Source organism: Colossoma macropomum, unplaced genomic scaffold (genome assembly GCF_904425465.1).
Source record: "Colossoma macropomum unplaced genomic scaffold, Colossoma_macropomum, whole genome shotgun sequence".
NCBI classification, from domain to species: Eukaryota; Metazoa; Chordata; class Actinopteri; order Characiformes; family Serrasalmidae; genus Colossoma; species Colossoma macropomum.
Genome location: NW_023494803.1, coordinates 28548719 through 28565904, shown reverse-complemented (window position 1 = coordinate 28565904; position 17186 = coordinate 28548719). Strand labels below are relative to the sequence as shown.

At 37.4% G+C, this 17186-nt stretch overlaps 1 protein-coding gene across 1 annotated transcript; it reads right to left on the bottom strand.

Annotated features, from left to right (window-relative positions):
- Positions 1 to 1400: 1400 nt before the first annotated feature.
- Positions 1401 to 15833, bottom strand: LOC118823197 (utrophin-like). The gene is made up of 12 exons (XM_036592633.1): positions 15682 to 15833; positions 15456 to 15516; positions 15232 to 15293; positions 14980 to 15054; positions 14213 to 14414; positions 12444 to 12529; positions 12074 to 12231; positions 7274 to 7434; positions 7019 to 7136; positions 6045 to 6178; positions 4590 to 4628; positions 1401 to 1557 (listed from the first exon to the last, which is right to left on the bottom strand). The coding sequence occupies exons 1-12, from the start codon at positions 15752 to 15754 to the stop codon at positions 1401 to 1403; spliced, it is 1326 nt and encodes a 441-aa protein (XP_036448526.1). The 5' UTR covers positions 15755 to 15833.
- Positions 15834 to 17186: the final 1353 nt, after the last annotated feature.

Below are 17186 nucleotides of genomic sequence, written 5' to 3'. Positions count from 1 at the left end.
TGGAGAATATTCTAGGAGATCACAAAGAACCTCTAAGGATCTGCAGGCCTCTCTTACACTGACTACTGTCAGTGTTCAAGAGGCCACAATCAGGCAAACACTGAACAAGAACAGTATGTATGGAATGCTAGTGTTGAGAGAGCTCTCCAGGAATAACATTTCTGCCTGTTTAAAGACCACCTGGATGAGCCAGAAGACTGCCAAAATAATGTTATGTGGATAGATAAGGGGAAAATCTTTTAATCTTTATCTTTTTGGCTTAAATAAGAGATGTTTTGTTAGGCAAAATTGAACACTGCATTCCAGCATAAGAACCTCATCCCAACTTTGAAACATGGTGGTGGCAGTATCACGATTTGGGGCTGGTTTGCTGCTACTGGACCAGGACAGCTTGCCATCATTTAATGGAGCTATGAATTCTGGATTGTATTAAGTAATTCTCCAGGACAATGTTAGGCCATCCATCAACTAAACAACCTCAACAGAAGGTGGGTCCTGCAGAAAGACAAAAACCCTAAAAAGTCTACAAAGAATAGTTAAAGCAAAAGAAATGTTGTGTTTTGGAATGGCTTAGTCAAAGTCCAGACCTTAATCTAATAGAAATGTTGAGACAGAACCTAAATTGTGGTGTTCACACATGAAAGCCCACCAACAAAATAAAATCAATGCACAGGGCTGATCAACAGTTACAGGAACTGTTTGGTAGAAGTCATTGCTGCTCAAGGGCATCACACCAGTTACTGAAAGCAGAGGTTCACATACTTTTGCCAACAAAGACATTAAACGTTAGATTACTTAGTTCAATAAAATAAAGAAAGATTACATCATTATTTGTGTTAATTGTTTTATTGGGTTCTCTTTATCTATTGTTAAATTAAGATCTGCTCATGTTTTAAGCCACATTTATGTGGAAATTCACAAAATGATAAAGGGTTCATAAACTTTTAAGCAGTACTGTATTGGTAGACTGAATTCACCGAGTTGTCCTTCAGATACAGGCACATTTAAGAGGTGTCCTTCAGGAACAGGGCATAAAGTAAACCCGCCTCAACAAGTACAATATCACAAAATCTAAAGGGAAAAATGAGGATAATAAAATGAATGCTCTTTATTTGTAGACCTGTTAAAGTGACCTTGTTTAAAGAGATCTAATGCATATGTATTTCAACAGTTTACATGGAAATAAAATACACCATGTAAAACTAGTCCATTGCTAATTCCGACAAAGTCCATTTCTACTTTATCTGGGTCACTTTGCAGTCAGCAGATGTTCACATCTTTTCTTGTTTGTTTAAGCATTACAGCCTTCTGCCCAAACACAGGCCCGCGGTTATTCTTGCAAGCAAATGAAAAGTGGGAAATGGCTGTTGTTATGGGAGTTGTTAGGAGGCAGTGACTGGCTACCTGCTCGTTTCTTCCTCCTGAGAGGTCACATTGATGGGCAGAGCTTCTCCCTGTTTGTCCACTGCATCCAGTGTTTGGCAACTACTCTGCTGCGTGCATATTGACCAGTGAGGGGATTTCAGATACGCTTGACTGTGTGTGTGTTGTTCTTTCCTGTAGGCATAAGTTCAGTTATTTTAAGACTTTTGCCTATTTTTGAAATACATCATAACAATTGAAACAAAATGGCATCTTCAGGTTCACATTCAATGCCAACTACTTTTTGTTCAAGTTTAAATGAAATTTAAAGAGCCCATGTCATGGAAATCAAACATTTTTTTAAATAAAATAGTTTGATGTAGTAGATTTACTCCTCATGTCATACAGTCCACTGGTTAAAAGCAGTGTTTCAGCCTGGAGTGTGTTTTGAATGAAGATCCAATGCAGGATAGCCAATCAGAACTTTTTTTCATTTACATACAGTCTTATGCAAAAAGTTTGAACATCCTGTTCAAATGACATGTTTTGTTGATTTTATTTTATTTAAGTTAACTCATTTTCTATAGGAAATGCACTTAAATATGGTTTCCCATAACTTTTATACAGGTCACATTGTGTTTTAGTTTTTTCCAATATGTTAAATTCAGTAAATAAGCAGTAATTGTGCAATTGTATGTGCAGAAATGTGTTCTCAATAGAGGATGTGTTAACTTATTTTTGTTTAGAAAATCAAAAAAACATGCAATTTGACCAGGGGTGCACAAACCTTTGCATACAACTGTATATCAGTCTTAAAGGCACAGAAGCACAATTAACTTATTTAATTCTAAGAAAATTGTCATGTAAGAATTTAAACAATTACAAAAACATCATAAGTGGACCCCAAAAAACAATAAAATACAAGAACAATGTAGGATATGGACCCTTTAAATAATCATTCAGCATCTACACAGTGTATTAGAATAGAATAGAATAGAATAGTATAGAATAGTATAGAATAGAATAAGATTTCCTTATTCTATTCTAAGTTTCCTCTTTAACAATCAAAACCCGATTATATATGCTGAGAGGTTAGAGATTTGCGGCAGGCAGTCTCATTGTCACCGCAAGAGACAGACTGACATGCTGTCATTGACCACGAACAGAACTGACAAGAATGACTCATTCTTTCCTGTTGACATGCTAGAGTTTGGTATGGACAAAGCATCGTCAGATTCATTTTTCATCTGGGTGAAACTAGGCCAGCTGAACAAGAATAGCCATTAGCATGAAAACATGCTCTAATACATAAGCTTGATTAGTACATGCAATGATATTTAAAATGCAGAAAGTTTATGGACAAAATTAGACAAGTTTCAGTTACTTACAAAAAGTAATGTTGGTATCTTTACAATAAAAAAAAATAATAAGGCAAATGCACTGGGCAGGCTTTTGTCACACAGACATATAGCTTTGTGCCACCTCAAACCATAGCCTTTACATGCACAGTTTCAAACGTAATGAAAAGTTAATCCCAGTGTGTTGTAGTCACAGTTTCATCCTCCTGGTGATCAACAGTTAGACCACTCTGTTCTCTGCTCCACCCTGGAGACCTCCTAATTTTTGTTTCCCCGCTCATTAGTGGACTGTTTGTGGCAAAGCTTTTCATTTTCCCCATGTGGATGTTTGCCTAGCTGCTTTCCTTTTATTTGTGTATCTTGTTTTGTCCTTAGCTATTGTCTTGCCTAGCCTTAGTTCTTTGTTGCTGCCTAGTCTAGGCCCTTTGTCCTGTGAGGCCTTAGCCTATTTTCCAGCTAAGCCATGTGCCTGCTCTTCACCATTTTCCTCCTTAATTTTCCTTTGTGTTCATGTTTGAATGCATTATATTTTGCCTTGTCTTGCCACTAGCCTAGCCCACAGTATTAGTTTGCCGTTAATTTCCCTATTATTGCCTGTCCTCTTTATCTTGTTAGCATTTGTATTAGCTTAGTTTAGCTTAGCCAAGCCTTAGTTTTCTGGGCCTCAGTTTCTTGTAAATGTTTTTCCCTCTTACTCGGTCTTCAACTTCTTTGTTGATCAGTAAACCCTACTGCACAGTTCCCTGTCCAGCCTTAATTGTTATAAATCCCTTGGATCAGACTATTAATTAGTAATATTTTATGGAATTAATTTTGAAAAAATCTAATGGCAGATGAGTGTACAAAATGATTCAAATATGATGCTTATATTCTAAAGGTCTCAAGCTGTAATAAATAAGACATTATTCATGATGAACGGAGCTGTAGGTGATTCATTACTAATTGAGAAAACTGAACATTGGGCCTTATTCTCCAACATATTTAAAAGGTTATGAATCTGATGTAGACTTTATCTTAGGACCTTTCTTAAGAACACATTCAAGAACAAACTTAGGAAGATATTGGAGAATAAGGCCCATTGAGAATGAATTTATAATAAAATTAATGTTCAGAATGTCTCATATTCAAAACGCAGTGACCAAAACTCACTGATCAAATAGCTATTGACAGTTATTTTGTTAAAAGTAATTACTATATTGTTTTTTACCATCTTACAACTTCTTATTGTTCAAATATAGATTAGATTGTGAATACAACATCAGTCAATGTTTAGGTGTCTAGTTTTGTAGCATTTTAAATTACACTGTGTAAGTTATTATTGAGTAACAATTGTTAATATGACAGAAAGATTCCAAACTTTTGAATGGTAGTGAATAACTATAAGTGTAAACTGCATGTGGAAACAGCAGTGGCATTGTTTCATTTTTCAGTGGCTGTCATAGCTGAGCTTACGGAGAGGAAGCAGATGCAGTTGTCAGGGAAAAACCCAAAGTCTTGAGAAACACTGTTAAGAGCAAATTTAGAATTTCCCTGAGAAACACTGAGTGTTTGTAAAGCTTTGTTTGTTACAATGCAGAGTACCGTAGACTAGAACTTGCTTACAGGCACATGCAGATTGCAGGCACAGCAACAAAAACAATAATGGCATCAGCAATTCAAATTAAAATACAGCCTTCTCTACTGTACAGCCTGCTAAAAATTGAATAATCCACTATAAGATCATAGGAGACTCTTATAAGAGCCTTTATTAAATATGGCTCTTCGACCTTTTCAAATATTGGATGATTCATACAGGTTGTTTATTCAGCACTAAATGGTGGGATGAGCGGAGGAGTAGTGTGAGGAACAGCTGTGGGTGTGGATACTCACTCATAGTGCTCTGGACACATGCTCAGCAGTGTGACTGGGCTGCAGGAAAAGTCGGCAGTGCAGGAAAACATCATTAGGTAAGATTCAGGTTATTGGCATGAGAAAAAGCTAGAGAAGGCTAATCAGCTCAGTCAACAAACACATTTATTGAGCCATTCTGCTCGGCATACAGAGCGGTGTTTCTAACAAGAGCTCCTGCTGTAAAAAATGTTTATAAAAACAAGTGAAGGTTGAAAGACAGAATGTTGAGAAGGGCAGAATGATGAGAGCAGAATTGGACCAGTGTGGAGAGAGCCAGAGAGAGCAGCTGGTGTATTTCACGATTAAAGACAGCTGAGCAAGTGATGAATGCCCTGTCCTTTCATTTCCCTACTGATGTCACTAAACACAGACCAGAGATTGCTTTTGTAATTAAATACAAAGCCATAAGAGGGGGGCACTGCATCTTTGTTGACATGAAAACATAGGAATGTAGGAATCAGGCTGACGTGAATTGATGTGTGCTTGTATCTACCAGTGCAAGACATCACCTCTAAAAAAATGTGATTAATCATCTCACCAACATACAGGTAACCAACAGTATAGAAAATAATCTTACAGCTGATTACATCTGGTTTGTTCATATATAATTGTTCATTTATATATAACCAAAAATGGATTTCTGACTTGTACAACAGGAGAACTTTTGGTGCTACATAGAACAATTTTTCTGCCTTTAAATAACTGTATACAACAGGTTCTCCATCATATAAATTACACATAATAATAATAATAATAATAATAATAATAATTATAATAAAATGATAATAATAATAATAATAATAATAATAATAATAATAATAATTGATGCAAGAGAGCATCTGTATTCTTGTGGAGGCAAGAATGTGGCACACTCCAAAGAACCATTTAAGCATTCATGATTCTATATACAGTACTGTGCAAAAGTCAGAGACAACTCCTCCTTCATTAATTTCCAGTAAAAAAAAACACAATTAACTTAAGACAATGCTAAAAGACAAAAGATAAAAGACGAAAAAGAAGAAAATTTGCAAATCAATTAAAGAAGCTGCTGGTGCTTTCAGAACAATGGACTGACCACCCCCAGAGGTCAGACCTCAACATCACTGAATGTGTTTGAGGTTGCGGAAGATGCAACCAGCCCCTAAGACTGAACTTTATCCCTGCAGATTTGAAAATTGAAAATATGACACTTTGTTGTTGAGGCTTCTGTGTAATTTCTTGTTAAATATATATGTTTTCTGCTGAAAAATGAATAACTTGTACTTAATAGCTGTTTAGAATGGAAGGTAAATAAATCAAGGTGCTCTCTGACTTTACACAGTCAATACCTTTTCTAAAGAGCCCTTGAGAAAAAAGAGTGTATATCTGAAATTCATATAATGTATTTAGTGCGAAGCTGAGTCCACAATAAAATGCATTAGCCTTAATACTTACACGTCTAGATCACTTTCTAGGATGGCCTGGACTGGCAGGTATCCAAGGCGTGGGTGTTTGGTGAAATACTTCTTTGACCGGAACTTGTTCTTCAGCACCTTGGTGAAGTCACGCACATCTTCCCCAGAGGTCGTCTGAAACAGAATGTTGTCGGAGTGATGCTCGGTTCCGTTCGGGTGGTAAACACATGCTGCAGCATATGTCTGGACTGCCTCTGTTTACTGGTGTTCAAACCTGATCTGCTGCTGTTCACATGTTGTAGTTGTGTCTTTACAGAATTTAGTATTGTTAGAGCACTGAAATTGTATTATCTACTCTTTTAACCCCACTCTTGTTTTGGTCTAAAGTGATCTAAAATGACTGTAGCCATTTAGAACAGTAAAACAGATGAAACATACACTATATGGACAAAAGTATTGGGACACACTTCTTAATTACCGAATTCAGGTGTTTCATTCAGTCTCATTGCCACAGGTGTATAAAATCAAGCACCTACCCATGCAGTCTGCCTTTACAAACATTTGTGAAAGAATGGGTTGTTCTAACGAGCTCACTGAGTTTGAGTGTGGTACTGTAAAAGGATGATGAATAATTAAATATAAACCTGAATGATTTAGTTGATTTTAAATTGATTTTATGTAACATTTTCCAATTTAAGTGATAAAATTCTCATTACCCCAATGCAGTAAGATCTGAAGATAAATCTGTAAACTGTTGTCAGACTACTTTAAAGATTATTAACAAGACATACAGTATTGTGCAAAGGTTTTATATACGTGAGAAAATTGGATTTAAAAAGCTGTTTTTTTGGGCAGCTTTTTAAAAGTTTTTTTTTAAGTATTTATTTGCAAAGATAAAGCAAGCGTATTTGTGATGTCCAGGTATAAGTGAAAATAAGTTTATGTATATATATATAAAACTGCATGTGCTTAAATAAGAGAGCAGCACTGAGACTGAGAGTACAGGATACTCACAGGGGTGCAGTATTCCACCATTGGATAGTTCAGTTTGTGACCCTTAGTGGTTCTTCCAGAGAAAAAACACCTCTGGCACACATCATAGTTAAAATGCTTTAGACTACGATACCTGAAATATAAACAAATCATTTTTATTCAGTACTGGTCCCTTATCTATATGCAGTGGAGCTGACATAACAATATAACATACAGCAATGTAAAAAGAACCATGATCTATAGGATTAAATATAAGCTCCATGCTTTACCTGAAGCCCACCATAGGGGCACTCTTTACAGATGTTACATTTGGCCTGATGCTTGGCGGTCTCAGCTGCAGCCACTCTGTGCAGCACTGGTAACCACACCATCGACTGGGGCTCCAGATGCATCCACTCTACAAACTGATCCAGCTCAATCGTCTGCTTACAGCCCACCTGGAGCACAGCAGCACAGACAGATCACTGATTCATTATGGCAATGGGGGAGACAAGGGAGAAGTCATTCAGTGTTTTGACGTGGAATGTTCTATTTCAGAAAAACTTGCAGAGTCAAAAGAGTTGAATGCCTTTAAAAGCTACACCACAAAAAGTAACTGCAAGAAATGCTTACAAATATCCTGCCTGATACCTGAAATTGTTCAATGATACTTTTGTGATAAAGTTTTGGCCTAAAATATCTTTAAAAAATACAATTATTTTGGAGAGGTACATGCAGGGTGTTGTGAAGCAAAATAGTATCCAAGGAAAACATTTTTTTTTTCAGATTTACTACTATTTTACAATTATCAATATCACATAAAAACTCAGAAGGCACATGCAGTTTCACTGGTCATTTTGGACAGCAAATAAAATAGCTATACTTGTGTTACAGACAATGTGAGCCTCGGTTCCCATCACCACCATTGTGAAGAAATGTGAGTTGGTACGTTTATCTACAATGAACTGTTAAACATCAAACCACTCTGACTGACTTTGTTCACACCTGATTCAATTATATAGCAATTTTGAAAAATCTGTAGAATTTCCCTATAATAATCCTTTTTTGCAATTATTGTAGCAATGGCCTTTTACAGGCCTAGAATAAACTGGTCATAGGCACCAGAGCAGGAGTCTCAATTGTCAACAAAAAAAAAACAGTTTTGTGCGTAAACCTTTGTATGTTTATGCACAGAATATGATTTATTAATTTTCCCCTCAAAATAAAGTCACATGAGTTTTCGCATGTAAAAAACACATGTGGTTTTTAAAATGTAATGTTCAAATGTGAAAAACGTATATATATGTATATAATGTATATAACATTTCTAACACGGGTCATGTGCATATATACAGAACTACTCCTAACCATGCATATGCAGAAACCCTTACTACTAGAGAAGTGCATTCACAGGTAAACTGGTTATGAGACTCACAAACTCCCATTCATTTTTCAGCCATTCACTGGTGATGTCCTAATAAAGTTGTAGCCTACTCTGCAGAAAAAACAATATAAAAATGACTTTGCTGTAGATTATTTATCATTTCAGAGACATATTCATCTATTACGAATGTCTGTGATATTCGTCCACAACTTCATCAAAAAAGGCATGATGTATTGTTGGTTATGTGGCCTAAGGGAGCAGTACTGGTCATTCTAGTTTTCCCTGTGGCATTGGACCTGTTACTACATTTATGGATCAATTAGATCAGGCCAGTAAAGAGCAGGGCTATCAACAGCACCTCTTTCATTACATGGAACATTAAATAAAATGGCTTCAGTGAGGCAGACAGGGGACAGTAAAGAGAGATGGTAGTTCAGTGGCAGCAGAAAGAATGGACTGGATTTAGAAATCCATTATATCTGTAGATGCATTTGATGTCATAAGCACTCCATCATAATGCATTACAGGCACAGATGCCCATAAATCAAATGGATTCACTTCAGTCCTTTCAGAACTTTTGACAACAAATGTATGCAAGAAATGTTTTACCATGTTTTTCATCAAAAAATGCAAATGTTATACGTGATTCAGCTTCCACAGTTACATTTGAGTCTGCACTCATTTCAGTTCATTATTAGAGTGGAGGAGGAGCCCCATGGCAACCCTGAAAGTTATAATCAACATTTCCTTCTTATTGATACAAAAAACAAAATACAGATGATAATGATAAACTCCTTTGGCTAAAGAAACAAGTCTAAGCTCTCGCTCAAGAACGGTTATGTCTATAAGCATTTTTAAAAAAAAATGTATAGGTGGGTGAATATGCAGTGCAGTCTGAACTAGGGCTGCACAATATATTGTTTGTTGATCATTATTGCAACATTGGCTTTTGCAATACTGATATCATAAAAGGCTGCAACATGCAAATGAGCTCTTGCAGAGGTGGAATGTAACCACTGTTCTTGTTACAGTACTTGAGTACATTTTCTTCTGTAATGGTCATTTTAGTACAATTAAATCACAGTATGTTTGCATATCAAATGCTAAAACACACATCTTCTACACACATCTTCTAAGCCGCTTATCCTTCTGGGTCGCGGAGGATGCTGGAGCCTATCCGAGCAGTCATTGGGCGGAAGGGCAGGATACACGCTGGACAGGTCACCAGTCCGTCACATACTCTTTTTTTACCCAGTGATGTTACTGACCTGTTGCCTATTAACCTTCAGATGTTTTTTAGCATTACACAACTTTACCAGTCTTTTGTTGCCCTGTCCCAACTTTTTTGGAAAGTGTTGCTGCCATCAAATTCAAAATGAGTATACATTTTTCAAAAAACTTTATTAAATTTCTCAGTTTCAACATTGGATATGTTGTCTTTGTACAATTTTCAAATGAATATAGGGTTTAAATGATTTGCACATCATTGCATTTTATTTTCATTTACATTTTGCACATCATCTCAACTTTTTTGGAAATGGGGGGCTATTTAATTTACAATAACCATCACAGAGAAAAAAAATGTGTATTTCAGCTTGTAAACCAATGAGAAGAAACTATGGATAAAACTGAAAAGATTCAGTTTTGGAAGCCAATCATAGCAAAGTAGGCAATACTAGCACATGCAGGCCATCCAAATCGACTCAATATTTTTAATTAATATAAAAAATATATATTTTCCCTAATTCATTTTTGGCTCTGTGTGGGTGAAATATTGTGATTCTGTGTTGAGCTGCTAGTGAGCAATGAGGGGTGAAAGCAGAGGGGTAAAAACAACTGACACCTCTCCACACAGACATAAAATGTGATAAAATGGTCAGCACGACTGCAGCTTTCCTGATATCACAAAATGGTACACAACTGGCAAAATAAGAAATATAACATTCAAACACAATAAAAACACTTTTATAAATGTTCACTTGCTTATCCAAGAAGACGAAATTCCAGTTTGGATCCAGTTTTGTAAATCACACAATAAATAAATAAAAAAATTAAATATTTTCGCTATTTTTCCCAATTTTCTCCCGAATTTATTTGTGTCCAGTTCCACCACACAGCTAGGTCTCCCCATCTAAATACTTCCACTGCTTGGAGGGTAAAGGCTATAGCATGTTTTCAAATGGCCAATTCTGTTCTGTCAGCAAACAGCTAGCATTGGCTAGCATTGCACTAAGTGATGGGTGGAAAAAGAGGGCAAAGTAATTATAGGAAAGTCTGTCCACTCTGTGGCCATCTTGGCAATGCTGCCGGGCAGTTATTTCCAGTTATACAAGGCCAGATTCTTATCTCTTTATGATAGATCTCTCTCTAATGGGGAAACTTAAGGCCAAATTACCATTTCAAGAACATATTTGAAATCACCAGTAAAATCTAACAAAAATCTCATAAACTGAGGGGAGCTTTTCCCACTTGCAGCTTTACCAGCAGGCCGACTGGCTCTTTTTAGTGAAGGGCAGGACTTTCTCTGTAAACAGATGCCCTGTTGAGCGTTACAAGCTTTCCCATTCATTTTCCAACCAGTGACCTGTCTCCTCCCTTTATAATGTCTCTGGGGAGGGCCACCCTACCAACCCAGACTGAGCAAGCGCTTTTTCGAACTGCTGCTAACGCCACTAATGTCACTGGACAGCTCAGTGTGCTTGGAGCATGTCAGCTAACATCAGCTATGCCAGCTAACATTTAGCATTTGCTAGCATTGCCCTAGGTGAACTGTCACTAAAATATTTGTGCCCTTACTTAAGCAGGATTTTTTTTGTACTCTTTTCATGCTTTTTTGTGAGTTGAAACAATCCCAAAAAAATTCTGGACCTTCTGGATGACTGAGTGTGTGTGTTTGGGAATGAATCATCACATTTACATGAAAAAAAAATATTTTGGTCAGAACAATGAAGACAAATATTTAACCACACCATATTCAAGGATCCACCACCGTCTTTTTAAGATATAGCACAGCATATCACAATATGTAGCAGCAGAGGTGGATTTAGTGATTCTGGGGCCCTAGACAAAAGACCGGAATGGGGCCCACTGGATGTATATTTTTATATTACCTCACTAATATAGAAAGGTGTGGCTTTATGTACCAAAAACAGTCATTATTAATTTCTACATGACCATTTTCCAACCTCTCTTTATTCCTTAGAATAAATCAGGCTTTTTTTACTGTGCCCTTAAAACTGATATATGTAAATGAGCTCTGTTCTGATTGGTTTCCCTGAACTGTGTCTCATTTAAAAAGCAGTGTGGTTTAAAACACACCATATAACTTCAGCGTGAATGGGCGGGGCTAATTTTAAATAATTTTATTAAGTGAAATTCTCTCACTATATTGGCAGATAATTGAACTTGTTTTAATACATATGCGAAAGTATCTGCCAATATACTAAAAATTAAAATAATAATAATAACGTCTACAAATAACAGCTATTTCTAAAATGTATACATATTTCAGAATAGGTTATTTAACATCAAGATGTACAGTACATCTCATTTTATTTTCATGGGACCCTTGGCTCATGGGTGCCCTAAGCAGCAACAGTCCTAGCGCAAAGACCACCCCTGTGCAGCAACAGCAGTGTAACATGGTATTTTGTGCATATTGTGCAGCCCTAGATGAAGTGAGTCCGAGTGGTGGCTGACAGTGCTGCACTCACATGCCTAAAGCAGCTGCGGACACTGGGCTCCACGTTGCTCCCTCCGAAGGCGGCAGCCTCACCCAGCTGGTGGGGGATTTGCATGGTGGTGTGCAGCAGCACAGCCAGCTGCCGTGGGTTACACACTCCAGCAGAGCCAGCCACCTGACTGAACAGGTCTGAGGAGAGCACTGTGAATCAGGACTATTAGTGATATTTGACTGCAATCACAGCCTATTACTCCTGAGGCCATGTGAGTAAGAGCTCAGAGGAAACAAATTAAGGCAACTTAATTCTCTAATATGTCAAACATCTCTCAGCCTCCAGTTAGGGACACCTTAATAACCTGAATGTGAAGCACCACAATCACTGAGGAAAACAAAATACTTGCATTTATACTTGTCCTCAAGGTGTCCTTTCGAAAGAGAAAGCAGTCCAATCTTCATGCTCAGGACTTGAACCTTCCCACTTCTGCCACTATCACACAGGAAAACAGAGGTGCTTAGATTAAAAGAGCATTGGCTGTAAATCTCATCTTAAACTTTTGGAATCAATGTGGGAAGCAACCATGTAATATCCTCATGAAAAGATTGCATCGAAAATGTTCTCTGGGGCAAAATCAAAAAGAATTCTTTCAGACTTGAAGAAATTAGCATATTTTAATATGTATAAGAATTGTGATTACAACCTAGAGCTCATCTTTATGAATTTTTGGGATACTTTAATAGTCACAGTCCAATATGTATTAAAGCGATAGCTCAGCAAAAAAATCTAATTTACACAAATTTCCCTTTACCATAAATGTAGTTGAATAGCCAAGACATGTTTGCTGAGCTTTGCTTCTTTAGTTTTGCACTGGAACTACAAGGCTAATGTGGCTAACAAATAATGGAAGCTTATGTAACCACCAGTTAGCACTGTGAAAACTGCAAATAGACTTGCGTACAGACAAAAGTAAAGAGAAAATTGTTTTTAGCATTGCAACATATCTTTGTGCATTTTTTCATATGACAGTATGTCGTTCAGGATCAGAAACCACATAAACAAGTCCTAAAGTCTATTATGTTTTATCATTTGGGATAGGGGAAAAACTGGACAGTACGACTAGTTAATATTAATAAAGTTGATAAACTTGCTGCTACTCTGTTCTAAATGAATGTCTTGCTAACCTGACATGGTTTGTTTTGATTGGACTGTTTTCTTTAGTTTTCGTTCCTTTTAAAGTACACCAAGGGGAACCTTATGAATTATTGTACATGTTAAACAGACACAAATGACATTTTCAGGAATCAAAATAGCTATTTATTTGCATTTTATGGATTTCAATCTACTGTTTCAAAACAATCTGTAGCACCCAATGAACGACATGCACAGCAGTTGCAACTGTCAGATCCTCGATACCAAGAGAAAGTGCACAAAATACAATTAAAAACTAAAAAAAGGATCATGGTATTAAGCTCATTATCAAACATAGTACTGTACAAAAGTCAGAGACCGTACTTCATTTATTTAAATGTTGAGGTCTGGACTCTGGAGTGGTCAGTCTATTGTTCTGAGAACTCCAGCAGCGTCTTTGTTTGATTTAATTTTTTTCTTTTTTATTTTTCTATTTTCTTTTCTAGTAAGTGCCTCTTGGCAGCTACACATCCTTTTAGACTCATAGTGTTGAGTTGTCTTCTCACAGCAGAAGGATGGACAGAAACACCTGTGGGTTTTTTCAGATCTAAGGCAAAGGTGGAGCTTGATTTTCTCCTCTCTCAAAGACGAAAGTACCGTTTATCTGATGGTCACAGTTTTGGGGGTCTACCAGGTTGTCAGGCGTCTCATGTTCTCTACATCTTTGAATCATTTTTGACACTCCAGTTTTAGTTTGCTTTGACTTTCTCCTTCCTTATGGATTATTTTATGTATAATCTCCTTGGGAATACCTGCTGAAAAAATAATAACTTGTGCCTAAATTCTTAATGCAAACTAAATAAAGTAAGGAAAATAAAGGAAGGGTGCTTTTGCACAGTGCTGTATATTGCTAAAATATTGCCAAAACTGAAAAAAAAAATCATAGTATGACCAGTATAGACAATCTATCACCTAGCCCTATTGTGCAGGGTTTTTTTTTCCCCAAACAACCACCATAAGTCCTTCATCAAAACCCATACACACCTGTCATAGACATTTAGAAGCCAGTTGAGACACAGGTCCACACACAGGGGGATATTGATCAGATCTGGATACGCCTGCTGAAGTTCAGTGTAGATTGTGAATAAACAGGTTATGATGGCTGGAACCTCCAAAAGCCGTCCATTATGAGTTAGCCGATGTTGGTCAAAGACACCCTGAGCCACGGCCAACTCCAAAAGGTCCACTGAAAGAGACAGACGGTGTTCACTTACGATTTCATCTCCACTCATTCTTCGGCCCACAAGGGACACATCTTTAATGAAATCCATTCAGTGCATATTAATGGAAAGCAGCAGAGCATAACTCATTTGCTGGCGTGTAATGAAAGTTCCAAACTCCAAAGGCTGGGGAAAAATTACACTAATTTCCTATCCAGACTCATCAGATTTGCAACCAATTATATGTTCCATCAGCTTCTTCCCAACCCTGTAAGGTCCATTACTACAAACATTCGCCTTCCAACTCACTTGACAGAACACCATTTCTGTACAGCTTGTGCTACACTAATGTTGTCATTAGTTGCATTTTGGCCCCAAAGCACTTTACACCCCTACTGTGACTGAGAGATACTTACAGATGGTGTTCAATAAAGACCCCCAGTACACGCAAATAAAACGGCCTACGGAAAGCTGCCTTCATCTTCTACATTAATCACTCTACTGTATGAGCTTTGTAGAACACCTTCATAGGGTTAGCATTCAGATGAGTGATCAGAAGCAGACAGCTGCAGAAAGTGAGGAGGCACTCACAGCACAGGGCTTTCTGCACTCGGCGGCCCTTCATAGCTGTGCGGTAGGCAGAAAAGCGGACGTGTCCCAGTTCAGCTGCAGGGAAAAGGGGAAAATGTTCTTACTACATACAAAACACACAGCCGTCTCCCACTTAGCGGGGCATTCTCTTACATGTCAATAGTCCAATAGTGCAAATTGTCCACTTTTTGTAGAATGACCCACACACTATGTTTCTCAGTGTCATCTAGAGAAATTAGGGCTGGAACTCACCCAGTGACTGAAAAAGCTGAGTCATTTGTGGATGATCCCATGACGTAGTCTGCCACTCATGACTGAAAGTTCAGGGTATTTAACAAATCCAGTGCAAACAAAAACCAAAAATAACAGTGCATTAGCAATGCTGCATGATTTGACTGTAGTATGTTAAGAGATAAAGAATGAGACTGAGGACACAGTGTGATTAGAAAGGTTAAGGTATGAAAAATAAAACTCACTTGATGTAGTAAGGAACACCGTTATGAAAAACTGCCCTCTGCCACGGAGACTGAACAGAGGCTGTTGAGGTGACATGAACTTCTTTATATCTTGTGGTGTAGCTGTATCTTTAACTTACTATTGTACTTTGCAGCACTACTGCTGCGATTAAGATGAGAATAATGCAAAATAGCCTGAGCACCAACAGGATATAATAAATGCTCATGTTTTCCGTTCCCACTTTACCAGATAAGAAGTCCTGGGAGAATGGTCTGTTATCATCTCGAGCATCTAGGAGCTGTCTGTGCTGATTCATCATTGCCCCCTGCGAAGAATTGATAAAAGGCAACAGAGCAATCTCGGCGCTTTAAGGCTTTGACTGTGCAACATAACAAAGGAACAGAGAAGTCTTAAATCTCACAGCGCTTTCAAGTCACAGAGTGCCATAATGCAGTGATTGAAAGTCCAAAATAGACAACTACAGTGGGGATACAGCATCAACCTGGATCCCTGAGAAACAACAATGCTTTGAAGGTTCTTTTATCTAAGGAGAGGCGCAGTACAAGGAGCAGAGCATGGAATAATGAAGACTGTATGCTCTGGAAAAGAAGGACCAGTTTCAGTTGGTAAAGTCCTGAAATGACCAGACAAGATTATCATTTAGATTCTCTGAAGAGTCTACTGAGAAACACGATGGATCTACTGCACTTATCGCTGCCCGCTGGCTTCAACAGACACGTTTCATCAGACATTTAGTGATGCAACCTTTTTTGTTCTTAATAGTAGTGTTGTACACTCTTAAAAACGATGGTTCTTCAAGGGTTCTTCGGTAAAGAAAATAGTTCTATAAATAACCATGAACACTCAAAGAACCTTTTGCTTTTGATTGAAGTGTTCTTTGCATCATGAAAGAGTTCTTCAGATTGATGGAGAATGTGCTGTAGATGGTTCTATATAGAACCTTTCTAAAAAGGGTTCTATATAGCACCCAAACAGGTTCTTCTGTTGTTACACGCTTGACATCGTAACAATGGAAGAACTCATTTGGGTGCTATATAGAACCCTTTTCAAAAAGGTTCTACATTGAACCATCTACAGCACATTCTGAAGAACCCTGTCATGATGCAAAGAACCCTTTAATCATGCATAGGGTTTTTTGAGTGTTCATGGTTCTATTTAAACATTTTCTTAGACATTAAACATTTGGCAGCTACTGAGTGCTGGTTGTCAAGCTGAAGAGAGGAAAGCTCCAAAAAGTTCTGGCTCAGTTCGACAGGTTTAGATACATATTATAAAAAAACAAAAACTTCAGTTCCACTACAGCCCGCTGGGGCTCTGCAGCCACCAGGTTGAAAACAACTTTTGTTTAAATAAGATCTGTTGGTTAGAATCTAATTGATCTTTTTCAGGATAGATTAACTGAGTATTATTTGTTTGTTGATGTTCATTGGTTTGAAAATTCAAACATCCCTTGAGGGCAGATTGGAATGTTATCATTACTATGTTTTCATTTTAGAATAAAAATGGATGTATTTTAGTTTATGTACACTTGACTTAAGCTGGTGATTTTGAATAAGCTTTAGAGAAGAACGACAGAGAATAACTTCATCACCGCTTCCAGTTACAACACGAAGTTTGACTAAGACTATAATAACAATAATTACTAATGTTTTTGGCTACATATTATTTAATTATATGTATTACATTACATGACTCAGACTCGACTACTAAAAGACTTGAGGTTGACTCGG

Coding starts and splice junctions, on each gene's coding strand:
- LOC118823197 (XM_036592633.1), bottom strand. CDS start 15,754: ATGATGAATCAGCACAGACAGCTCCTAGATGCTCGAGATGATAACAGA. Junction 12,232..12,443: donor CCTTGAGGACAAGTATAAAT/GCAAGTATTTTG, acceptor TGCTCTCCTCAG/ACCTGTTCAGTCAGGTGGCT. Junction 1,558..4,589: donor ATGTGTCCAGAGCACTATGA/GTGAGTATCCAC, acceptor TTATGCCTACAG/GAAAGAACAACACACACACA.